The sequence below is a fragment of the Coregonus clupeaformis genome, chromosome 21 (genome assembly GCF_020615455.1).
Source record: "Coregonus clupeaformis isolate EN_2021a chromosome 21, ASM2061545v1, whole genome shotgun sequence".
Lineage (NCBI taxonomy): Eukaryota > Metazoa > Chordata > Actinopteri > Salmoniformes > Salmonidae > Coregonus > Coregonus clupeaformis.
In genome coordinates, this window is record NC_059212.1 from 38,422,256 (window position 1) to 38,448,776 (window position 26,521).

At 45.5% G+C, this 26,521-nt stretch overlaps 1 protein-coding gene across 2 annotated transcripts in view; it reads right to left on the bottom strand.

Moving 5' to 3' along the window:
* Positions 1–4,462: 4,462 nt before the first annotated feature.
* The window catches only part of LOC121535539 (ephrin type-A receptor 3-like), a 163,319-nt gene continuing 141,260 nt past the window's right edge, over positions 4,463–26,521 (bottom strand). The window contains exons 14-19 of one of the 2 annotated variants that reach the window (XM_041842712.2): positions 17,606–17,667; positions 15,527–15,736; positions 6,964–7,113; positions 6,542–6,735; positions 6,222–6,359; positions 4,463–6,056 (exon numbers count right to left, since the gene is read on the bottom strand). In XM_041842712.2, the coding sequence (XP_041698646.2) occupies positions 5,957–6,056; positions 6,222–6,359; positions 6,542–6,735; positions 6,964–7,113; positions 15,527–15,736; positions 17,606–17,667 (854 nt within the window). In that variant the 3' untranslated portion in view covers positions 4,463–5,956. Of the gene's footprint in view, positions 6,057–6,221; positions 6,363–6,541; positions 6,736–6,963; positions 7,114–15,526; positions 15,737–17,605; positions 17,668–26,521 lie in introns of both variants that reach the window. The other variant, XM_041842711.2, reaches the window with a different exon arrangement.

The window sequence follows — 26,521 nt, forward strand, 5'->3', positions numbered from 1 at the left end:
GACATTGGAACCACTTTAAATAGCTTTGGGATATAAAGGGAATATTCATTACTTTTCTCTGCTGTAAATTCACCACCTAGTTTACACAGGTAAACCAACAAGTACAATTCTTAATAACTTTTGTCTACCGTAAATTCACCACCTAGTTTACACAGGTAAACCAACAAGTAAAATTCTTCAACCAAAACAGAACAATTTACTCTCTAATGTACTTTTCAATACAGTATCCAATAAACAGGTGGTAGACACCCTACCCCAATTCAACGTCTATTCCACATTGGTTCAACGTAATTACGTTAAAATTATGTGGAAACAACGTTGATTCAACCATTGTGTGCCCAGTGGGACAGCAGCAGTATAAAGTTTAGGAATAATAACAGAGATGCTAACAGCCGGGGTGTTTTCAGTTATAAAACCAGATATTTTCTGTGACTTCACCTCGGGGAAATAGATGAATACTGTATACAGACGTACTCATAACACTGCCTCTATAGGGAGCAGGGGGGACAGGGGACAGAAAAGAAAGGTAGCACAGTAAATAAGGCATCTAAAAGTTGAGCATCCTCAGGTCGTCCGCCCGAGGGAAAACTGCAGTCACTGTCACCTTTCAATCAAAGGCCGAAGCTTAATACTCATGCTACGCAACGTACATTCCATAGATCAGGTCAACGAATCACACTCTGCCTCATCTCCTATGACCCGCCTCCACAAGAAAAAACACAATTTCTCTCCTCCTTCAGAATTAAAGTATATAATCACCATCGTTATCAACGTAATCATCATCATTGTCATCATCACCATTATTGTTACAAACATTCTAGAGTTTCAAATCAACACTGTACATATTTTACACTATGGTACAATGGTATATATTGTATGTTGCTATGTTTGTAGTCCAGTCAGGTAGCAGAATAACACTGTTATCATAAACAGATACATACAGGGGTTACAGTGCACAATGATGGCCATTTTCCAACTAAACCCCTAAACAGGTTTTCATGGATAAGTCCAAAACTCCACTCTTCCCTCCCCAAAGCAAGGGGGATGTTGGTTTTGATATGTAGTAAATGTTGTTCTGTTGAGTACAGAACACTGATGTTCTTTACTTATCCAGGAAATTAGGTTAGCAGGCCTTGACTATTATAGATTTGGAAGCAGTTGGCATCACTGAACATACAGTGGGGAGAACAAGTATTTGATACACTGCCGATTTTGCCGATTTTCCTACTTACAAAGCTTGTAGAGGTCTGTAATCCCAGGGTCCCAAGCTTGGTGACGAGCTTGGAGGGGACAATGTTGTTGAACGCTGAGCTGTAGTCAATGAACAGCATTCTCACATACAGTGGGGAGAACAAGTATTTGATACACTGCCGATTTTGAAGGTTTTCCTACTTACAAAGCATGTAGAGGTCTGTCATTTTTATCATAGGTACACTTCAACTGTGAGAGACGGAATCTAAAACAAAAATCCAGAAAATCACATTGTATGATTTTTAAGTAATTAATTTGCATTTTCTTGCATGACATACAGTGGGGCAAAAAAGTATTTAGTCAGCCACCAATTGTGCAAGTTCTCCCACTTAAAAAGATGAGAGAGGCCTGTAATTTTCATCATAGGTACACGTCAACTATGACAGACAAATTGAGAAAAGAAAATCCAGAAAATCACATTGTAGGATTTTTAATGAATTTATTTGCAAATTATGGTGGAAAATAAGTATTTGGTCACCTACAAACAAGCAAGATTTCTGGCTCTCACAGACCTGTAACTTCTTCTTTAAGAGGCTCCTCTGTCCTCCACTCGTTACCTGTATTAATGGCACCTGTTTGAACTTGTTATCAGTATAAAAGACACCTGTCCACAACCTCAAACAGTCACACTCCAAACTCCACTATGGCCAATACCAAAGAGCTGTCAAAGGACACCAGAAACAAAAGTGTAGACCTGCACCAGGCTGGGAAGACTGAATCTGCAATAGGTAAGCAGCTTGGTTTGAAGAAATCAACTGTGGGAGCAATTATTAGGAAATGGAAGACATACAAGACCACTGATAATCTCCCTCGATCTGGGGCTCCACGCAAGATCTCACCCCGTGGGGTCAAAATGATCACAAGAACGGTGAGCAAAAATCCCAGAACCACACGGGGGGGACCTAGTGAATGACCTGCAGAGAGCTGGGACCAAAGTACAAAGCCCACCATCAGTAACACACTACGCCGCCAGGGACTCAAATCCTGCAGTGCTAGACGTGTCCCCCTGCTTAAGCCAGTACATGTCCAGGCCCGTCTGAAGTTTGCTAGAGTGCATCCAGAAGAGGATTGGGAGAATGTCATATGGTCAGATGAAACCAAAATATAACTTTTTGGTAAAAACTCAACTCGTTGTGTTTGGAGGACAAAGAATGCTGAGTTGCATCCAAAGAACACCATACCTACTGTGAAGCATGGGAGTGAAAACATCATACTTTGGGGCTGTTTTTCTGCAAAGGGACCAGGACGACTGATCCGTGTAAAGGAAAGAATGAATGGGGCCATGTATCGTGAGATTTTGAGTGAAAACCTCCTTCCATCAGCAAGAGCATTGAAGATGAAACGTGGCTGGGTCTTTCAGCATGACAATGATCCCAAACACACCGCCCGGGCAACGAAGGAGTGGCTTCGTAAGAAGCATTTCAAGGTCCTGGAGTCTCCAGATCTCAACCCCATAGAAAATCTTTGGAGGGAGTTGAAAGTCCGTGTTGCCCAGCGACAGCCCCAAAACATCACTGCTCTAGAGGAGATCTGCATGGAGGAATGGGCCAAAATACCAGCAACAGTGTGTGAAAACCTTGTGAAGACTTACAGAAAACGTTTGACCTGTGTCATTGCCAACAAAGGGTATATAACAAAGTATTGAGAAACTTTTGTTATTGACCAAATACTTATTTTCCACCATAATTTGCAAATAAATTCATTAAAAATCCTACAATGTGATTTTCTGGATTTTTTTCCCTCATTTTGTCTGTCATAGTTGACGTGTACCTATGATGAAAATTACAGGCCTCTCTCATCTTTTTAAGTGGGAGAACTTGCACAATTGGTGGCTGACTAAATACTTTTTTTCCCCACTGTAAGTATTTGATCACCTACCAACCAGTAAGAATTCCGGCTCTCACAGACCTGTTAGTTTTTCTTTAAGAAGCCCTCCTGTTCGCCACTCATTACCTGTATTAACTGCACCTGTTTGAACTCATTACCTGTATAAAAGACACCTGTCCACACACTCAATCAAACAGACTCCAACCTCTCCACAATGGCCAAAACCAGAGAGCTGTGTAAAGACATCAGGGATACAATTGTAGACCTGCACAAGGCTGGGATGGGCTACAGGACAATAGGCAAGCAGCTTGGTGAGAAGGCAACAACTGTTGGCGCAATTATTAGAAAATGGAAGAAGTTCAAGATGACGGTCAATCACCCTCGGTCTGGGGCTCCATGCAAGATCTCACCTCGTGGGGCATCAATGATCATGAGGAAGGTGAGGGATCAGCCCAGAACTACACGGCAGGACCTGGTCAATGACCTGAAAAGAGCTGGGACCACAGTCTCAAAGAAAACCATTAGTAACACACTACGCCGTCATGGATTAAAATCCTGCAGCGCACACAAGGTCCCCCTGCTCAAGCCAGCGCATTTCCAGGCCCGTCTGAAGTTTGCCAATGACCATCTGGATGATCCAGAGGAGGAATAGGAGAAGGTCATGTGGTCTGATGAGACACAAATATAGCTTTTTGGTCTAAACTCCACTCGCCGTGTTTGGAGGAAGAAGAAGGATGAGTACAACCCCAAGAACACCATCCCAACCGTGAAGCATGGAGGTGGAAACATCATTCTTTGGGGATGCTTTTCTGCAAAGGGGACAGGACGACTGCACCATATTGAGGGGAGGATGGATGGGGCCATGTATCGCGAGATCTTGGCCAACAACCTCCTTCCCTCAGTAAGAGCATTGAAGATGGGTCGTGGCTGGGTCTTCCAGCATGACAACGACCCGAAACACACAGCCAGGGCAACTAAGGAGTGGCTCCGTAAGAAGCATCTCAAGGTCCTGGAGTGGCCTAGCCAGTCTCCAGACCTGAACCCAATAGAAAATCTTTGGAGGGAGCTGAAAGTCTGTATTGCCCAGCGACAGCCCCGAAACCTGAAGGATCTGGAGAAGGTCTGTATGGAGGAGTGGGACAAAATCCCTGCTGCAGTGTGTGCAAACCTGGTCAAGACCTACAGGAAACGTATGATCTCTGTAATTGCAAACAAAGGTTTCTGTACCAAATATTAAGTTCTGCTTTTCTGATGTATCAAATACTTATGTCATGCAATAAAATGAAAATCAATTACTTAAAAATCATACAATGTGATTTTCTGGATTTTTGTTTTAGATTCCATCTCTCACAGTTGAAGTGTACCTATGATACAAATTACAGACATCTACATGCTTTGTATTTAGGAAAACATGCAATATCGGCAGTGTATCAAATACTTGTTCTCCCCACTGTAGGTGGTTAGCACAAACTGTGACTGAACCCATATTAATCACTGAACAGAGGTGGTTAGCACAAACTGTGACTAAACCCATATTAATCACTGAACAGAGGTGGTTAGCACAAACTGTGACTAAACCCATATTAATCACTGAACAGAGGTGGTTAGCACAAACTGTGACTGAACCCATATTAATCACTGAACAGAGGTGGTTAGCACAAACTGTGACTAAACCCATATTAGTCACTGAACAGAGGTGGTTAGCACAAACTGTGACTAAACCCATATTCATCAGGGGTGAAATGAGGCAAAAACCACCACTCTACTCAAGTCAAGTCTACCTCACAACCAATACTGCTTGTCTGACTTTGCCCAACATTTCAGAGCAATACTAACTATACATGGCACAACGTCTGAGAAACAGATATACATTCCAAACAGTGTCAACTTCACAGATAAATGATTATCTACTTTGCTCTTCTTCTGTCACAAACCATTACAGCAAGCTTCTCCAACTGAGGAGGTAAACTCTTGGAAGATAATGTACTAACACTGTATTGTTCTGCAGGTTTCTGACTAACTACATCTTATAGGTTGCCGCTGTAGGCTGTACTAAATGAAAGCTGGCAGGGCATCTCATTCAAGTGAACTGTGTGCGTCTGGAAGTCATGGCTATGGAAGCCCTACATGTATCTATCCCTTGCCAAATGCAACGGAAGCCTTCTAAGACAATGAATAGACATCTCCATCTCATATTTTCACATCTTTCTATTTTTCCTATCTCCCCCACACATCATGATTGGTCCAATAGCGTTTTGGGGGGAGGGGCTTATAGAAAGGGGAGGAGCCTAACAACTACATGCACCAGGAAGGAACAGCACACCTGCGTTGCCTGGCGACTGATAACAACTTTACGTTGAGTTCTAGAATGGCGGACTGACACACAGCTCTTGTAAACGCTTATCTATACATATACAATACTGGTAACGTAAACTGTGTGGAAAATAAACAAAGCTAATCATAAAACGAAAAAAGAAACAACCATAAAAACAACTGTACACTAAACTTCACAGACAATGATGAGAATTATAATCAAATTTTATTTTTTAGTTTTGTTATTGTTGTTGTTGATATGGACTGAGATGTCTTGGTTGTAGCCTGGTATCTTAGGTTGCTGGGTTGCTAGGCCTCTGAGGGCGTGGACTGAAGCTGGAAGTGTCTACGCTATCAAAACAACCAGGACGGGTGGAATGGTAAAACTACAAAGAGGAAGTAAAGGAACTAAGCGTCCATTACGGCTCCATCTCATTGTCTTTGTATGGGGAAACCGAACCCAGAATGTCCATGTTGGCTCAATCTCAGCGTGTCTCAATGGGTAAACTCAGAGAAGAGCATCCATTTTGGCTTTCCCTCCCAGTGTGTCTCTATAGGAAAACTGTTATACTTGGATGTGGGTCCCCTGGGACTGAAGGATCTGGACACTGGAGAGGATCTTCTTCTGGTGACCCGCCAAGGTCACATCCATCTTAACGAGCTCACTACAGGAGAGGACAGAGGAAGAAGGGAGTTAGAAAAATGACAAAATTGATAACAGACCCTTTTCTCCAGCTCTGCTTCCTCCTACTCCCCTTTCCCCAGCCCTCAGCCTCAGCCTCAGCCCCAGCCCAGCACCAGCCCAGGCAAGCTCTGCCCATGTCTCTCACCTGATGCTGATGTAGAGGACAGAGTCCAGGGTGACGTATCCAGCGCTGGAGAAGTTCTCCTTATACTGTCCCATCTTGATGGCATCCAGCCACTCCTCCATCGTACTCACACTGAACTCTGGAGTGGTCGGGTCTTCCCTGCTGGGCAAACAGGAGAGAATATGCACATTCTTTTCAGCATAGTTAAATAAGACAAAACACTCCAGATACAGTACTAGTTCTAATAGTTTATTCTGGATATGACAGTGTGTGCTTGAAGACTGGGTTTGGATCTATAGTGGTGCTGATTGTGCCTGTGGTTTTGACCCATTGTAACTCACCATAATGAGCTGTTGGCCAGCTCTCGGAGGCTGGCTGGGTCTCTGATCAGCTTGTCCAGGGTGGTGACGATCTGCCCAAACTTGGGCCTTTCGCTGCGGCCCTTCTCCCAGCAGTCCAACATCAGCTGGTGGAGGACCACAGGACAGTCCATAGGGGCCGGAAGACGGTAACCCTCATCTATCGCTTTGATCACCTAGAGAGGAAGAAAGAGAAAGAAAAATAAGGGAGGATTAGATGGACCTTAGTCAATCACAGTAATCACCCACCGAGTTTGGGAGAGAAAGCCAACTGAGTCCACCTAGCTTTTGCGCCAAACCAACCCATGATTGACAAGAACAGCCATCAATAGAAAATCATTGATGAATCATTACCGTATCAGCTATACACCGACACTGTGCTTTATCATAATGAAACTACTCACATCCTGGTTGGACATCTCCCAGTAGGGTCTCTCTCCATATGAGACCACCTCCCACATGACGATGCCGTAGCTCCACACGTCACTGGCTGACGTGAACTTCCTGTAGGCAATAGCCTCTGGAGACGTCCATCGGATGGGGATCTTCCCTCCCTGGAAGGGTTAATAAGAGGATTATAAAGGGTTAATGACACATTTAGAAAGGGTTAATAAATCATTAAAGAAGTGTATAGGAAGAGTTTATTTCCAAAACGCTATATATGACAATTTTTCACATTTGTGTTTTTTTACCAGAAATGATTGCTTATGGGTACCTTCATGTGTGTGTAAAATATTACTGTTCTCAGATGTATTATTAATAGATTTTAGCTGTGTATTAAAATGTTTTGCTAAATGCATATACAGTGCCTTCGGAAAGTATTCAGACCCACTGGCTTTTTCCACATTTTGTTATATTACAGCCTTATTCTAAAATGTATTAAATTGTTTTTTTCCCCCCTCATCAATCTACACACAATACCCTATAATGATAAAGCAAAAACAGGGTTTTAGAAATGTTTGCTAATTTATTAAAAATAAAAATTGAAATATCACATTTACATAAGTATTCAGACCCTTTACTCAGTACTTTGTTGAAGAACCTTTGGCAGCAATTATAGCAATCTTCTTGGGTATGACGCTTCAAGTTTGGCACACCTGTATTTGGGGAGTTTCTCCCATTATTTTCTGCAGATGCTGCACAGCTATTTTCAGGTCTCTCCAGAGATGTTAGATCGGGTTCAAATCCAGGCTCTGGCTGGGCCACTCAAGGACATTCATAGACATGTCCCGAAAGCTACTCCTGCGATGTCTTGGCTGTGTGCTTAGGGTCATTGTCCTGTTGGAAGGTGAACCTTCGCCCCAGTATGAGGTCCTGAGCGCTATGGAGTAGATTTTCATCAAGGATCTCTCTGTACTTTGCACCGTTCATCTCTGCCGCTGAAAAACATCCCCACAGCATGATGCTGCCGCCACCATGCTTCACCGTAGGGATGGTGCCAGGTTTCCTCCAGACGTGACACTTGGCATTCAGGCCAGAGTTCAATCTTGGTTTCATCAGACCAGAGAATCTTGTTTCTAATGGTCTGAGAGTCTTTAGGAAGAGTCTTGGTGGTTCCAAACTTCTTCCATTTAAGAATGATAGAGGCCACTGTGTTCTTGGGGACCTTCAGTGCTGCAGACATTTTTTGGTACCCTTCCCCAGATCTGAGCCTCGACACAATCCAGTCTCGGAGTTCTACGGACAATTCCTTAGATCTCATGGCTTGGTTTTTGCTCTGACATGCACTGTCAACTGTAGGACCTTATATAGACAGGTGTGTGCCTTTCCAAATCATGTTCAATCAATTGAATTTACCACTGGTGGACTCCAATCAAGTTGTAGAAACATCTCAAGGATGATCAATGGAAACAGGATGCACCTGAGCTCAATTTTGAGTCTCATAGCAAAGGGTCTGAGTACTTATGTAAATAAGGTATTTCTGTTTTTGCTTTGTCATTATGGGTTATTGTGTGTAGATTGATGAGGAAAATTGTTAATTTAATCAATTTTAGAATAAGGCTGTAACATAACAAAATGTGTAAAAGTAAAGAGTCTGAATACTTTCCGAATGCACTGTACGTCTTGCTGCTGTGATTGCACGACTTCGGTATTTTGCCTAACACATATGGGAGTTTATCAGTGTTTGATTGGTTTTCAAATTCTTTGTGGGTCTCTCTAACTCCTTCCCTCATATATCTCTCTCTATTTATCTCTAACTCTCTCCCTCTCTCCCACTCTCCCTCTCTCTCTCTCTCTCTCTCTCTCTCTCTCTCTCTCTCTCTCTCTCTCTCTCTCTATCTCACGCTCTCTCTTTCTCGCTCCATCTCTTTTTAATCTCGCTTCACTCTTACTCTACATGTATTTTTCTCTCTATCTTCCCTCTCCCTCCCTCCTTCTCTCTCTCCTATTATACCTCCCCCCTCTATCGCCTGTAGGTCTGTGTGTGTGTCTCCTGACACCGCTGACTGTGTGTGTGTGTGTGTGTGTGTGTGTGTGTGTGTGTGTGTGTAGATGGCTCTACCAGTGAGTGGCTGACACACTTCCTCTCCCAGGGCTATCTATGCTAATGTCCTATTAAAGAAACATCTCTAACACTTCCCTGTGAATACCGATAGAGAAGTCTCTTTGTGTGAGCATATCATATGAGGCACCATGCAGTGCAGCGCTGCTTAGTACGGCATTTACAGCCTGTGTAAAATGCTGTGAATGGGGTTACACGTATGATGAGTTATAAGCCTATGTCTATGTTGTATGTTATAATATAATGCATTATTTATAGCATGTAAAATATTCTCAGTGGCTACTTGCTTCTCAAAATATTCTCAAAATCTTCTCATGGCTACTAGCTAGCTTTCTATCTTTTTATTTTTCCCCATTACAGCCCAGTGATGAAGAAATATCTTCATATTTGCTGCTGGCTTTTAAAAACAATTTTAATTCCATAACCTTTTAATTCCTCTCTCTCCTTGTTACTTTTTAATTCACATTTTCACATTTGGACCGGTTCCTCCACTCTCTTCACATTACTTTTTAATTCACATTTTCATATTTGGACCGGTTCCTCCTCTCTCCTCTTCTTCAGGTCTTAGAGTTCCTAGAGGGCAGAAGTCTGACAGCTCCAACAAGCTGCTTTATTCCTCTCCACTAACCCTGAGCCAGATCCACATTAATCCCACCACTCGTTATGTCTCGTTAAGCCTAATAACTTGTTAGAATAATTAAGGCTTGTTAGGAGCCACCTTGAAACCATCGGGTCTTTTAGCACCTGGAGTGGGGAGTGCTGGGTAGCTAGGAAGATACATATGTCCAATTCCAACCTCTAACCCCTAGCCCACTATGCTTTTTTGTAGATCTGAATGGATTATACCTATCCAGTCCTTTTATATATTCTGGAAGTGCCAAGGACTTCAGGACCTTGGAAGCCAGCGCGGGATGGAATGAGAGGGCCCTGATCGACCATTACAGATGCAGCCTACGGGAGGACGTTCGTCGAGAGCTGGCCTGCAGGGACACCACCCTCAACCTGGACCAGCTGGTGGACTTATCTATACGGCTGGATAACCTGTTGGCCACCCGCGGACGTCCAGATCAGGGTCCGTCCAGTCCATCTCCCAGCACTTCCGACCCTACACCGATGGAGCTCGGAGGTGCTGATTTAAGGGTTACCGGAAGGGGGGCTGTTTCCTGCACCAACTGTGGCCGCAGAGGACACACTGCTGGTCGGTGCTGGAGAGGGTCCTCAGGGAATCGAGGCAGCAGACAGGGCACTGGAGGACCATCCCAGGTGAGTAGGCACCTGACTCACCCAGAGCTCCCTGTTGCTCCCATGTGTGTTCACGTTGAATTTCCTGAGTTTTCCCCGCATTCCCAGCATAAGGCGCTCATAGATTCAGGCGCAGCTGGGAATTTTATAGACCGTCTATTTGCACATAGATTAGGGATTCCTATTTGTCCTGTTGATGTGCCCTTCCCTATACATGCCTTAGATAGTCGCCCTTTAGGGTCAGGCCTGATTAGGGAGGTCACAGCTCCACTCTGGATGAAAACGCAGGAGGGTCATGAGGAGAGAATCAGTCTCTTCCTGATCGATTCTCCTGCGTTTCCCGTGGTGTTGGGGCTTCCCTGGTTAGCCTCTCATGACCCCAATATTTCGTGGCAACAGAGGGCTCTCAAGGGATGGTCAAGTCAGTGCTCTGGGAGGTGTGTAGGTGTTTCTGTAGGTGCAACGACAGTGGAGAGTCCAAACCAGGTCTCCACTATGCACATTCCCCCCGAATATGCCGATTTGGCTCTCGCCTTCTGTAAAAGGAAGGCGACTCAATTACCACCCCATCGAAAGGGAGATTGTGCGATAAATCTCTGGGAGGGCGCTGCACTTCCTCGGAGTCACGTGTATCCTCTGTCACAGGAAGAAACAGCGGCTATGGAATCATATGTCTCCGAATCTCTGGGACAGAGATACATTCGGCCTTCCACTTCCCCTGCTTCCTCAAGTTTCTTTTTTGTGAAGAAGAAGGATGGAGAGTTGCGCCCGTGCATTGACTATCGAGGTCTCAATCAGATAACTGTTAAGTACAGTTATCCACTACCGCTCATTGCGAGTATGACGGAGTCATTGCACGGGGCGCGCTTCTTCACCAAATTGGATCTCAGGAGCGTGTACAACCTGGTGCGTATCTGGGAGGGGGATGAGTGGAAGACGGCATTTAGTACCACCTCTGGGCACTATGAGAACCTCGTCATGCCGTACGGGTTGATGAATGCTCCCTCAGTCTTCCAATCCTTTGTCGATGAGATTTTCAGGGATCTGCACGGACAGGGTGTAGTGGTGTATATAGATGATATTCTCATCTACTCCGCTACACGGGCCGAGCATGTGTCCCTGGTGCGCAGGGTGCTTGGTTGACTGTTGGAACATGACCTATACGTCAAGGCTGAGAAATGTCTGTTCTTTCAACAGTCCGTTTCCTTCTTAGGATACCGCCTGTCCGCGTCAGGGGTGGAGATGGAAAATGACCGCATTTCAGCCGTGTGTAATTGGCCGACTCCAACCACGGTAAAGGAAGTGCAGCAATTCTTAGGGTTTGCCAACTACTACTGGAGGTTTATCCGGGGCTTTGGTCAGGTAGTGGCTCCCATTACCTCCTTGCTGAAGGGGGGATCGGGGCGCCTGCAAAGGTCAGCTGAGGCGGACAGGGCTTTTGGTCACCTGAAGGCTCTGTTCACCTTGGCTCCCGTGCTGGCTCATCCGGATCCTTCCTTGGCATTCATAGTCGAGGTGGACGCGTCCGAGGCTGGGATAGGAGCTGTACTGTCTCAGCGCTCGGGTACGCCACCAAAGCTCCGCTCCTGTGCTTTTTTTTTTCGAAGACGCTCAGCCCGGCGGAGCGAAACTAATATGTGGGGGACCGGGAGCTGTTAGCTGTTGTTAAGGCTCTGAAGGCATGGAGACATTGGCTTGAGGGGGCAAAACACCCTTTTCTCATTTGGACTGACCACCGTAATCTGGAGTACATCCGGGCGGCGAGGAGACTGAACCCTCGCCAGGCAAGGTGGGCCATGTTTTTCACATGTTTTGTTTTCACCCTCTCGTACAGACCAGGTTCCCAGAATGCTAAGGCAGACGCTCTGTCCCGACTGTATGACACAGAGGAGCGGTCCAGGGAGCCCACTCCCATACTTCCGGCTTCTTGTCTGGTGGCACTGGTGGTATGGGAGGTTGACGCGGACATCGAGCGGGCGTTACTTACGGAGCCCACTCCCCCCCAGTGTCCAGTGGGTCGTGTGTACGTTCCGTCTGATGTCCGCGATCGATTGATCTATTGGGCTCATACGTCACCCTCTTCTGGTCATCCTGGCATCGGTCGGACAGTGCTCTTAGTGGGACGTAATGGTGGCCTAGCTAAGGATGTGAGGGTTTATTTTACCCCCTGCTCGGTGTGCGCCCAGTACAAGGCACCTAGACACCTGTCCAGAGGGAAATTACAACCTTTACCCGTTCCACAACGGCCGTGGTCACACCTATCGGTGGATTTTGTTACGGACCTCCCCCCGTTACAGGGGCATACCACGATCTTAGTCGCTGTGGATCGGTTTTCTAAGTCCTGCCGTCTCATTCCTTTGCCCGGTCTCCCTACGGCCCTACAGACTGCTGAGGCCCTGTTTATACACGTCTTCTGGCACTACGGGGTACCTGAGGATATAGTGTCTGATCGGGGTCCCCAGTTCACATTAAGGGTCTGGAGGGCGTACATGGACCATCTGGGGGTCTCGATCAGGTTTCACCCCGAGAGTAATGGGCAGGTGGAGAGAGTAAACCAGGATGTGGGTAGGTTTCTGAGGTCATATTGCCAGGACCGGCCGGGGGATTGGTCGGTGTACATCCCCTGGGCAGAGATGGCCCAAAACTCCCTCCGCCACTCCTCCACTAACCTGTCTCCATTTCAGTGTGTACTAGGTTATCAGCCGGTTCTGGCACCATGGCATCAGAGCCAGATCGAGGCACCTGCGGTGGATGAATGGTTTCGCCGCTCTGAGGAGACCTGGAACGCTGCCCATGTACACCTGCAACGGGCTATCAGGCGACAGAAGGCGACCGCCACAGCAGTGAGGCCCCGGAGTATGCACCGGGGGACCGGGTCTGGCTCTCGACCCGAAACCTGCCCCTTCGCCTGGCCTACCGGAAGCTGGGTCGGCGGTTTGTGGGGCCATTTAAAGTCCTGAGGAGATTGAACGAGGTATGTTATAGGTTACAGCTCCCTCCTGATTACCGGATTAACCCCTCGTTCCATGTGTCTCTCCTCAGGCCGGTGGTAGCTGGTCCGCTCCAGGAGTCTGAGGTGTGGGAGGTTCCTCCGCCCCCACTGGACATCGAGGGGGCACCGGCGTACTCGGTCCGTGCCATCCTGGATTCGAGGCATTGGGTGGGGTGCCTGCAGTATCTCATGGAGTGGGAGGGGTACGGTCCGGAGGAATGGTGCTGGGTTCCTAGGAGGGACATCCTCGATCCCTCCCTGTTGTGGGATTTCCACCGTCGTCATCCGACTCGCCCTGCTCCATGTCCTCCTGGCCGTCCCAGAGGCCGGTGTTGGCGCACGGCTGGGGCTCCTTGCTCCTTGCTCGGGCAGGCTTCGGCGTTCGTCGTCACTGGAGTACTAGCTGCCACCGATCTATGTTTCTGTGTTCCACTTGTTTTGTCTTAATTGCACACACCTGATTCCCATCACGTTAATTTGTTTCCCTATTTTACCCTCTGGTTTCCTCATGGTGTTGTGCGTGATTGTTCGTTGTTTTGCTGTCTTTCTTGTGAGCTGGTATTTTTCTTCCCTGCGTGGAAGATATGCTCTGTTACTGTTGTTAAGTAAAGTACGTTGTTTACTAAGTTCTGTGTCCTGCGCCTGACTCCGTCCTACCGCTACACACTGACGCATGACAACTATGCCATGGAATCGGTACGTCAAATCTCTTCCCAACTATTTTGCAATCTATATGGGACGGCTTTCAATCTTTTGGTCCTTAAATGAAACTGGTAAACTTTTTTATTCACCACTATTTTCTTTAACCAATTATGTTCTTTAATGCAGGGCCGGCAGACAATTTCCTTACTTTTTCCTCCTTCTACTTTCCTCTTCCATTTTTGCGGTAATGCTGCAATTATTTGGTTGTAATTTTGGGTAGAGCAGACATTTCCATATGTTTTTGTTAGCTGCATGTGCGACATAACTCCACCACTCCTACCGATAATATCATTTACGAACTTTTTTGTTCTCAAAAAAGAACGGTTTTTTATCAATTAGTATATTTGAGTTTAACAACAATATTTGTTGCAATATTTGTTCTGTCATTTCTGGATGATTAAATTGAAATTGCAACCAACTTTCTATGGCTTTCTTGTTTTAGAAATAGTGATATTTGGGAGATGATTTCCTTTTCAAATACCTGAAAGTGAGGGGTTGTAATCTGAATAAAGGGAAAAAGTCCCTTCTTGAACATTGGGTGAGACAATCTTACTAGTTTGCTAGAGAAACAGTTCGGATTTAAGTATAACTTTTGTATGACTGAAGCTTTTAGTGATAGGTCTAATGCTTTAATATTTAATCATTTCTGTCCTCCGAATTCATATTCATTATATAAATAGGCCTGTTTAATTTTGTCTGGCTTGCCGTTCCAAATAAAATGGAATATCTTTTTCTCATATAATTTAAAAAACTGTTCGCTAGGCGTAGGCAAGACCATAAGCAAATAGGTAAACTGGGATAATACTAAAGAGTTAATCAGGGTGATTTTTCCACAAATAGACAGGTATTTACCTTTCCATGGTAGCAAGATTTTATCTATTTTTGCTAACTTTCTATTGAAATGTATTGGAGTGAGATCATTTATTTCTTTTGGGATATGTATTCCGAGTATATCCACATCACCATCAGACCATTTTATTGGTAAACTACACGGTAATGTAACATTTTTATTTTTTTGTGATCAATACGTAATATAGTACATTTATCATAATTTGGTTGTAATCCAGAGAGGTTCGAAAATGTATCTAGATCCTCTATGAGGCTGTGGAGGGATTCAAGTTGTGGATTTAAGAGAACATGAATCATCAGCGTACAATGATACCTTTGTTTTTAAGCCCTGGATTTCTAATCCCTTGATATTATTATTGGATCTGATTTTAATAGCTAACATCTCGATGGCCACAATAAATAGATATGCCGATAGTGGACAACCTTGTTTTACTCCTCTTGACAGTTTAAAACTTTCTGAGAAATAGCCATTATTGACTATTTTACACCTAGGGTTACTATACATGATTTTAACCCATTTTATAAGAGATTCTCCTAAATTGAAATGCTCCAGGCATTTATATATAAACTCCAGTCGTACTTTATCAAAAGCCTTTTCAAAGTCAGCTATGAATAGCAGGCATGGTTTCCCAGATTTTTCATAGTGTTCTATTGTTTCCATTGTGTGTGTCTGTCTTACCTGTGTGGTGTAAGCTGCCTCAGGGTCGTCCTCCAGTACTCGTGACAGGCCGAAGTCAGACACCTTACACACCAGGTTGCTGTTGACCAGGATGTTGCGGGCAGCCAGGTCTCGGTGAACGTAGCTCATGTCAGACAGGTACTTCATGCCCGACGCGATGCCACGCAGCATGCCCACCAGCTGGATCACTGTGAACTGACCGTCGTGTTTCTAATGGAGAGAGGGAGAGGGAGATAGAGAGAGAGAGGGGTGGGGGAGAAATGGAGAGAGAGAGAGAGTTGTTCGCTGTGGTATGTTCTGTCTGTGTTGTCACCATCAGCCCAGCAACAATATACCTTTGGGGAACAATAAAGTTTATTGAATTGGCTTGAATTTAATTGAACACACATACGCACATTGTGTTCACACCACAGCAGTCCTGCTCTGTGAATAACACCCCCAGCCTTACTCTCTCATACGTCCTCCTCCACAGTTCCACTCCTAATATACGGCAGGCTGTATCACTGAGAACAGATCACCACTGTTACCACTGTCATTACCGCAGTACAGCTACAGTTGTCTTTAAGTGGAGCCCATTCCCCTCCACAATAATCTGGCTAAATGATGATGAAAACTGACATGGAAGAGAAAGAAGACTGCTCTCTCATACAAACCCGGGCGCACACACACACATACACACACACACACACACAATGACACACACACACGCGCGCACACACACACACTGACACGCGCGCGCACACACACACTGACACACACACACGCGCGCACACACACACACACACACACTGACACGCATATTCACAAATGCTAGCACGCACACACACACCCACACGTGTCGGCGATGTTTGATCTGGGTAGTGAGCATAATGACTGTCATAAAAAGCCAATATAATTCTGAGATCAGTTTTATGGGTAATAGGCTCCACAAAGGGTTACATGGGTTTCATTAGACCCCAGACCAATGAAGAAGCATCGGTCACAAAAACAATGCATATCTCTCTCTCTCTCTCTCTCTTTCATTCTCTTTCACTTTCACCCCCTCTCTCTCTCTCTCTCTCTCTCTCTCTCTCTCTCTCTCTCTCTCTCTCTCATGGTCTCTCTCACCTCCTTTCTTTCTCCTCCCTCTGTCTCCCTCCCTCCCTTCCTCTCTCCAACCCCCACTCCCCCCTTCTCTCTCATATCCCTTACTGGAAGTGCTATAAGGAGAGATTGTTAAAGGAGGAAGTCTGTGGGTTAGAGAGACAGAGCAATCAATCAGCATTTCACAAAACAAGACCTAATTAACTTACTGCACAGCTGCTGAAACAACGGCAGAGGATATAGATGGATATTGCTCTGAGAGTGAGAGAGAACCGGTGTGTGTCTGTGTGCGTGCGTGTGTGCTTGTTTGTATGCATGCATTTGCGTGTGTGTGTGTGTGTGTGTGTGTGTGTTTGTGTGTGTGTTTGTGTGCGTGTGCGTGTGCGTATTGTGTATGCGTGTGGTAGAACTGGAGATGACGTGGGTTGATATTGCTGTGAGATAACGTAAGCTAACTATAACAGGATTAAGGTCTAGTAGATGGATATAGGAGTGGGGAGGTGGACATAACACTCAGGGTCATCTGCTGGTTCAGCTATATATACCAAGGCCAATTCTAAACATTATTGTGTGTGTGGGTTTGTGAGTGAATCCGTCCTCCACAGACGTTATTGTGAATTCATTCAGTACGAGTGAGGCCAATGGGGTTGAGTGGTTTTCTGTCAGAACTGAAAAGACTCTGAACTGAATGAGCAACTAGTAGTTTCTCTACATTCACTTTCTTTTACTTTCCATCCTTGTTTCAACCAGGAGAGATCTTCAAACACTATGGAGCAGCACAAGCTTCAGAGTGTCTTAATTTACAGGCAGAATGACTAAGTGTGTAGTGTGTGTGTGTGTGTGTGTGTGTGTGTGTGTGTGTGTGTGTGTATGTGTGTGTGTGTGTGTGTGTGCAGACCAAACTCAATCAAATCAATATTATTTATAAAGCACTTTTTAAATCAGCAGATGTCACAAAGTACTTATACAGAAACCCAGTCTGAAACCCAAACGAACCTTCAGGAAGGTATCCAGGGATCCATTCTCCATAAACTCTGTGATGATCATCACTGGCTTACCTGAGAAGAGAAAGAACAACACATTCACACACAGCTAACAACACATATATACAGGCTTATCTGAGGACACAGAACACCACACAGAACAACACATTTACATTTTACAGACCCTCTTATCCAGAGCGACTTATAGTTGAGTGCATACATTAAAAAAATAAAAAAAATCATACTTGTCCCCTGTGGGAATCAAACCTACAACCCTGGCGTTGCAAACGCCATGCTCTACCAACTAAGCTAAACGGGACTACATGCCAGAACAGAACAACACAGAACAGAACACCACAGAACAACACAGAACAGAACAACACAGAATAGAAAGATAGGAAGAGAGGAAAGACAGGAGGAGTAAGTAGTCACAGCGGAGACCAATCTCATTCACTCTTTCTCCCTCTCTCCCACCTATCTCCGGTCCCCCTCGCTTCCACCTCTCTACCTCTTTTTTCCACCTCTCTCCCATCCCTCTCTCTCCTACCTCTCTCCCTCTCTCTTCCACCTCTCTCCCTCTCTCTCTTTCTCTCTCTCTCTGGGGTACAGCATGGCATGTCGTCATCATTCACAGTGACAGCTTCTAATCAGGGCCTTCCATAAACACCAGAAGATAATTACTATGGGCAAATCCACCAGGGTGTGTGTGTGTGCGTATGTGTGCATGTGTGTGTGTTGTGTGTGTCTGTGTGCAGAAGGCTGTCTCTTGAGATCTCATGAATACTGATCATCCTTTTGGGGGAAACGGAGGGAACACCTGTATGTGTTGAGGGGTGGAGGGAAGGGAGTAGACAGTGTGATTGATTGACAGGTCTGATTCCCCGCCTGGCACCTGGTGGGGCTTACAAATGATTAACAAAGTGCCCCCTTATGCAGGCCCGCATAGTAGTCCCTGTTTCTTTACATGGCTCCCTACAGACGACCCCCCTATAGCCAGAGGAGAGAATGTGGTTCCAATCACACACACACACACACACACACACACACACACACACACACACTGCAACGAGATGTTAAGAGTCCCTGTGTGTGTGTTACAGTTTGTAAATACAGCCAATACTACTATACTACTGTGTCAATAGTGATGAATAGGCCACATTTCCCCAATCAGAGATGCTGGGAAGAACCGGGCAGAAATAAGGAGGAGGTAGGAGAGGGAGACGGGAGGAGAGAGAGAGGGAGGAGAGGGAAGGAGACGGGAGGAGGAGAGAGAGAGGGAGGGAGGAAAGGAGGAGGGAGGAGGAGAGAGAGAGGGAGGGACGGGAGGAGGAAGTGGATTGAAAAAGGATGGTGAGAGATGGGGAAGAAAGAGGAGTAGATGTTGGGGAGGTGTGAGACAGGAAAAGAGAGGTGAGGATAGACAGGTGGTGATTGAAAGAGGAGGGAGAAGGTTGAGATTGGAGTGAGAATGGAGAGGGTATGGGGGAGAATATGGTTGTCAAGGGAGAAGGGCAGGGGAGATAAATACAAAATAAAATATGTGAGAGATAGGTGAGGAGGGAGAGGGGGTGGAGGGAGAGGGGAGGAGGGAGAGGGGGGAGATGGGAGGAGGGAGAGGGGGTGGAGGGAGAGGGGAGGAGGGAGAGGGGGGAGGGAGATGGGAGGAGGGAGGGGGAGGGAGAGGGGAGGAGGGAGGGGGGAGGGAGGGAGACGGGGAGGGAGAGGGGAGGAGGGAGAGGGGGAGGGAGAGGGGAGGAGGGAGGGGGAGGGAGAGGGGAGGAGGAAGGGGGGAGGGAGGGAGACGGGGGAGGGAGAGGGGAGGAGGGAGAGGGGGTGGAGGGAGAGGGAGAGGGGGGAGGGAGAGGGAAGGTGAGAGAGGGGTAGGAGGAGGGAGAGGGGGTGGAAAGGGGGAGATGGGTTTTCAGGGGAGGTCAGTAACATCACTGGGGAGCCCTACAGCTCTATACTGGGTAAAGACAGTGATACATCACCCTAAATGAAATCACTATCTCACTGAGATAAATGCCACACACACAAACACACACACACACTGATAAATGCCTATCCTCACCCCCAGCAGAGGAAAATCCAATTCCCTTTCACTTTGATCCCTTAGACTAATGTGGCTGTCAGACAGGACACCGCCACCAGAGACCAGGCCAGAGGGTATGTGTGTGTGTGTGTGTGTGTCTGTGTATCGACTGCAGGGCGAGCATCCGATTTCGAGGCTGTACTACAGAGAAGTGTGTATGTGTGTCCTGTGACTGCTCTATCAAAGGGACAGATGAAAGGGTCTGTGGGATTGATCCGTACCAAAATAGAGGTCTGACAGCTCACAGCCCGTCCCCCTGACCTAACAGATAGAGAGACAGACACATGCAGACAGACACAGACAGACAGGCAGACAGACAGGCAGACATACAGGCATACAGACAGGCAGACAGACACAGACAGGCAGACAGACTACTGTGATACAACTGAGGAAAAAACAACAAAGAATGTTCTTGAATAAAGGTGTGCGTGCGAAGGTAAAGAGCTTCCCTAACTACAAATAGAATGGGATGAGTGTTTTCATTGTGGTTCCCAGCTCTGACCGCTATGAAACCCTTAAGAAAACTTCACTGTTCAGTTGACTAGTCCAATCCTTCATTAATTCAGACCATGGCATTGTCCTATTGGTCTATAATTCCTCTGCTATCTGAAGTCTTCATCTGGACTCCTGCCATGGAGAATTAGCATGACAAGATGCCAGGGGGTTAACACCAAACCACACACACACTCCCATCTGTCTGTCTGTCTGTCTGTCTGTCTGTCTGTCTGTCTGTCTGTCTGTCTGTCTGTCTGTCTGTCTGTCTGTCTGTCTGTCTGTCTGTCTATTTATCTCTCCCTCCCTCTGTCGCTCTGATCCCATACAATAGACCCCATTGACCACGTCTTGAGACTGAATCACATGCCAGACAAGCACATAAGCCCTCCTCCAAACACACACACACACGGTCAGATTGTCACATTTAACCTCTCTCTATTGGAGTATCAACTCTCTGCCTGTCTGCTGTGTTGAATGAAGCACTGTTCTTCAGACCCTACAGAAACATATTCACTTCAGCCAAAATAAAGAGACATTCATTAAGATAAGATATGTGTAAAGATACAGACACTTCAAACCCACAGAATGAAGGGATACTACTCGGTCTGAGATTAGTTGTGTGTAGCCCTTTTATCTCATAAATGAGCTATATTCAAGGCTTTCAACTATTCATATCTTCTAAGGAGCCAAGGTTGTCTATATGCTTCTGGGGTCAGTGTGTATGTCCAGTTTCTAACTCAAGGTGGTAACCGGCTCCCTGTTGACCCATATAGAGCTTTTCTCCCAAACGAGTGTGTCAGTAAACAGCACCTGACAGTAAAAAAAGAGCTCTGATGATCAGGACTAAATGATAGCACTCAGCAGTGATGGGACTAACAGACACTCAAGGAGACTGCAGCGCTGGTAAAGAAACAGTACGTGTTTGTGAGGGTGGCAGGTAGCCTAGTGGTTAAGAGCGTTGGGCCAGTAACTGAAAGGTTGCTGGTTTGAATCCCTGAGTCGACTAGGTGAATAATATGTTGATGTGCCCTTGAGCAAGGCACTTAAACATAGTTGCTCTGGATAAGAGCGTCTGCTAAATGAACAGAATGTGTGGTATGACTGGGAAAAAGAGGTGTTGTGTGTGTGATGCTCAGTGTCCAGAAGCGTGGTGAGCAGGCTTGCAGATTGCCTATTGATCTTCCGCCTAGTGGGAGAGCAGCAGAGTGTAAAATAGATCCAGGAGTTTTGTGTTTTAAACAGCACTTCATTAACGCATGCTTTTAATGAGAGAACTGGCCTCCTATCGCCTCACTCAACCTCATCCACCACAGGGCTGATTGCCTCACTCAACCTCATCCACCACAGGGCTGATCGCCTCACTCAACCTCATCCACCACAGGGCTGATCACCTCACTCAACCTCATCCACCACAGGGCTGATCGCCTCACTCAACCTCATCCACCACAGGGCTGATCACCTCACTCAACCTCATACACCACAGGGCTGATTGCCTCACTCAACCTCATCCACCACAGGGCTGATCGCCTCACTCAACCTTATCCACCACAGGGCTGATCGCCTCACTCAACCTCATACACCACAGGGCTGATCGCCTCACTCAACCTCATACACCACAGGGCTGATCTATCCACTGTGTGTGAGTGTTCTGGCTTGAGAAGCAAAATGGTATGTTAACTGGAGATTGTTAACTGCATTCATATTAAGATAAAGGGGTTTTAACTAAAGGATGCATACTATGTTTGACTGCATATGGATCTCTCTTTGTACGGCTGGTGGGGCATATAGAGAGAGATGGAAACACATCAAATCTCCAATACATTCACCACACAAAGAGTGTATAAACGAACATTATTCTCCACACAAAGGAGAGCCTCCGAACGAATAACTACTTTCCCCAAATAGAGGATAACAGATTAGGGGAGAGAATAGAGCAGGCCTTAACCAGGTGCTGAGAGAGAACGAATTAGATAGATAGTGGGCAGATGAGATGACGAGGTGTACCTAACTGAAGGTTTTCCAGATGAGCCGACTGTCGGAGCGATTGTGTGAGGCTTATAAAGAAAGGATAAAGAGATAAAAGGACAGATGGAGAGAGATAGGGAGAGCTCATACAGCACTTTTCCAATTCGCGGAGAGATAGAGGAAATAAAGGTATATTTTCCTCTCTCGTTCTCTTTGTGTGCGGCATTCTCATTTGCATAACAATGACAGCAATCACAGAAAGACAGGCAGGCTGTTATTAGAATACCAGGACAGCGGGATGGAAGGCTCTTATTAGAATACCAGGACAGCGGGATGGAAGGCTCTTATTAGAACACCAGACATGGAGTGAATACCAGGACAGCGGGATGGAAGGCTCTTATTAGAACACCAGGACAGTGGGATGGAAGGCTGTTATTGAATACCACAGGGGATGGAAGGCTCTTATTAGAACACCATGACAGTGGGATGGAAGGCTCTTATTAGAACACCAGGACAGTGGGATGGAAGGCTCTTATTAGAATACCAGGACAGCGGGATGGAAGGCTCTTATTAGAATACCAGGACAGTGGGATGGAAGGCTCTTATTAGAACACCAGGACAGTGGGATGGAAGGCTCTTATTAGAATACCAGGACAGTGAGATGGAAGGCTCTTATTAGAACACCAGGACAGTGGGATGGAAGGCTCTTATTAGAACACCAGGACAGTGGGATGGAAGGCTCTTATTAGAACAACAGGACAGTGGGATGGAAGGCTCTTATTAGAACACCAGGACAGTGGGATGGAAGGCTCTTATTAGAACACCAGGACAGCGGGATGGAAGGCTCTTATTAGAACACCAGGACAGCGGGATGGAAGGCTCTTATTAGAACACCAGGACAGTGGGATGGAAGGCTCTTATTAGAATACCAGGACAGTGGGATGGAAGGCTCTTATTAGAATACCAGGACAGCGGGATGGAAGGCTCTTGGGGTTTTAAGGGGGTATAATGAAAACACACACACAAACACGTACACTACCAGTCAAAAGTTTGGACACCTACTCATTCAAGGGTTTTTCTTTATTTTTACTATTTTCTACATTGTAGAATAATAATGAAGACATCAAAACTATGAAATAACACATATGGAATCATGTAGTAACCAAAAAAGTGTTAAACAAATCCAAAAGTATTTTATATTTGAGATTCTTCAAATAACCCTTTGCCTTGATGACAGCTTTGTACACTCTTGGCATTCTCTCAACCAGCTTCATGATGTAGTCACCTGGAATGCATTTCAATTAACAGGTGTGCCTATCTTAATGCGTTTGAGACAATCAGTTGTGTTGTGACAAGGTAGGGGGGGGTTACAGAAGATAGCCCTATTTGGTAAAAGACCAAGTCCATATATGGCAAGAACAGCTCAAATAAGCAAAGAGAAACGACAGTCCATCATTACTTTAAGACATGAAGGTCAGTCAATACGGAACATTTCAAGAACTTAAAAAGTGTATTCAAGTGCAGTCGTAAAAACCATAAAGAGCTATGATGAAACTGGCTCTCATGAGGCCCGCAACAGGAATGGAAGACCCAGAGTTACCTCTGCTGCAGAGGATAAGTTCATTAGAGTTACCAGCCTCAGAAATTTAGCCCAAATAAATGCTTCACAGAGTTCAATTCACAGACACATCTCAACATCAACTGTTCAGAGGGGACTGTGTGAATCAGGCCTTCATGGTCGAATTGCTGCAAAGAAACCACTACTAAAGGACACCAATAATAAGAAGAGACCTGCTTGGGTCAAGAAACATGAGCAATGGACATTAGACCGGTGGAAATGTGTCCTTTGGTCTGGAGTCCAAATTTGAGATTGTTGGTTCCAAACGCCATGTCTTTGAAAGACGCAGGGTTGGTGAACGGATGATCTCTGCATGTGTAGTTCCCACCTTAAAGCATGGAGGAGGAGGTGTTATGGTGTGGGGGGTGCTTTGCTGGTGACACTGTCTGTGATTTATTTAGAATTCAAGGCACACTTAATCAGCATGGCTACCACAGCATTCTGCAGCGATACGCCATCCCATCTGGTTTGGGCTTAGTGCGACTATCATTTGTTTTTCAACAGGACAATTACCCAACACACCTCCAGGCTGTGTAAGGGCTATTTTACCAAGAAGGAGAGTGATGGAGTGTTGCATCAGATGACATGGCCTCCACAATCCCCCAACCTCAACCCAACTGAGATGGTTTGGGATGATTCGGACGGCAGAGTGAAGGAAAAGCAGCCAACAAGTGCTCAGCATATGTGGGAACTCCTTCAAGACTGTTGGAAAAGCATTCCAGGTGAAGCTGGTTGAGATAATGCCAAGAGTGTCAAAGCTGTCATCAAGGCAAAGGGTGGCTATTTGAATAATCTCAAATATAAAATATATTTTGATGTGTTTAACACTTTTTTGGTTACTATATGATTCCATATGTGTTATTTCATAGTTTTGATGGCTTCACTATTATTCCACAATGTAGAAAATAGTAAAAATAAAGAAAAACCCTTGAATGAGTACGTGTGTCCAAACTTTTGACGGGTACTGTATACATACAGGGAGAGTCACACATACACATCTACATACAGGGACACACACACACATGCACACACACGCAAACTCATATACAGTGAGCTCCAACAGTATTGTGACAGTGACATATTTTTTTTTTGTTTTGGCACTGTACTCCAGCACTTTGGATTTGAAATGATACAATGACCATGAGGTGAAAGTGCAGACTGTCAGCTTTAATTTGAGGTTATTTTCATCCATATCGGGTGAACCATTTAGAAATTACAGCACTTCTTGTACATAGTCCCCCCATTTTAGGGGACCAAAGGTATTGAGCCAAATTCACTTATATGTGTATTAAAGTAGTCACAATCTCTGTGGAGATGGGAGAATTCCAGAAGGACAACCATCTCTGCAGCACTCCACCAATCAGGCCTTTATGGTAGAGTGGCCAGACGGAAGCCACTCCTCAACAAAATGCACATGATAGCCAGCTTGGAGTTTGAAAAGATTAGCTGGTCTGATGAAACCAAGATTGAACTCTTTGGCCTGAATGTCAAGTGTCATGTCTGGAGGAAACCTGGCACCATCCCTACGGTGAAGCATGGTGTTGGCAGCATCATGCTGTGGGGAAGTTTTTCAGCGGCAGGGACTGGGAGACCAGTCAGAATCGAGGGAAAGATGAACGGAGCAAAGTACAGAGAGGTCCTTGATGAAAATCTGCTCCAGAGCACTCAGGACCTCAGACTGGGGCGAAGGTTCACCTTTCAACAGGACAACGACCCTAAGCACACAGCCAAGACAACACAGGAGTGGCTTTGGGACAAGTCTCTGAATGTCCTTGAGTGGCCCAGCCAGAGCCCGGACTTGAACCTGATCGAACATCTCTGGAGAGACCTGAAAATAGCTGTGGAGCAACGCTCCCCATCCAACCTGACAGAGCTTGAGCGGAACTGCAGAGAAGAATGGGAGAAACTCCCGAAATACAGGTGTGCCAAGCTTGTAGTTCCATACACAAGAAGACTCGAGGCTGTAATTGCTGCCAAAGGTGCTTCAACAAAGTACTGAGTAAATGTTCTGAATACTTATGTAAATGTGTTATTTCATTATTATTTTTTATTTATGGGGTATTGTGTGTAGACTGATGAGGAAAAAAACAATTTAATCAATTTTAGAATAAGGCTATAACGTAACAAAATGTGAAAAAGTCAAGGGGTCTAAATACTTCCCGAAGGCACTGTATATATACAGTGGGGAAAAAAAGTATTTAGTAAGCCACCAATTGTGCAAGTTCTCCCACTTAAAAAGATGAGAGAACATGTCAACTATGACAGACAAAATGAGAAGAAAAAAAATCCAGACAATCACATTGTAGGATTTTTTATGAATTTATTTGCAAATTATGGTGGAAAATAAGTATTTGGTCAATAACAAAAGTTTCTCAATACTTTGTTATATACCCTTTGTTGGCAATGACACAGGTCAAACGTTTTCTGTAAGTCTTCACAAGGTTTTCACACACTGTTGCTGGTATTTTGGCCCATTCCTCCATGCAGATCTCCTCTAGAGCAGTGATGTTTTGGGGCTGTCGCTGGGCAACACAGACTTTCAACTCCCCTCCAAAGATTTTCTATGGGGTTGAGATCTGGAGACTGGCTAGGCCACTCCAGGACCTTGAAATGCTTCTTACGAAGCCACTCCTTCGTTGCCCGGGCGGTGTGTTTGGGATCATTGTCATGCTGAAAGACCCAGCCACGTTTCATCTTCAATGCCCTTGCTGATGGAAGGAGGTTTTCACTCAAAATCTCACAATACATGGCCCCATTCA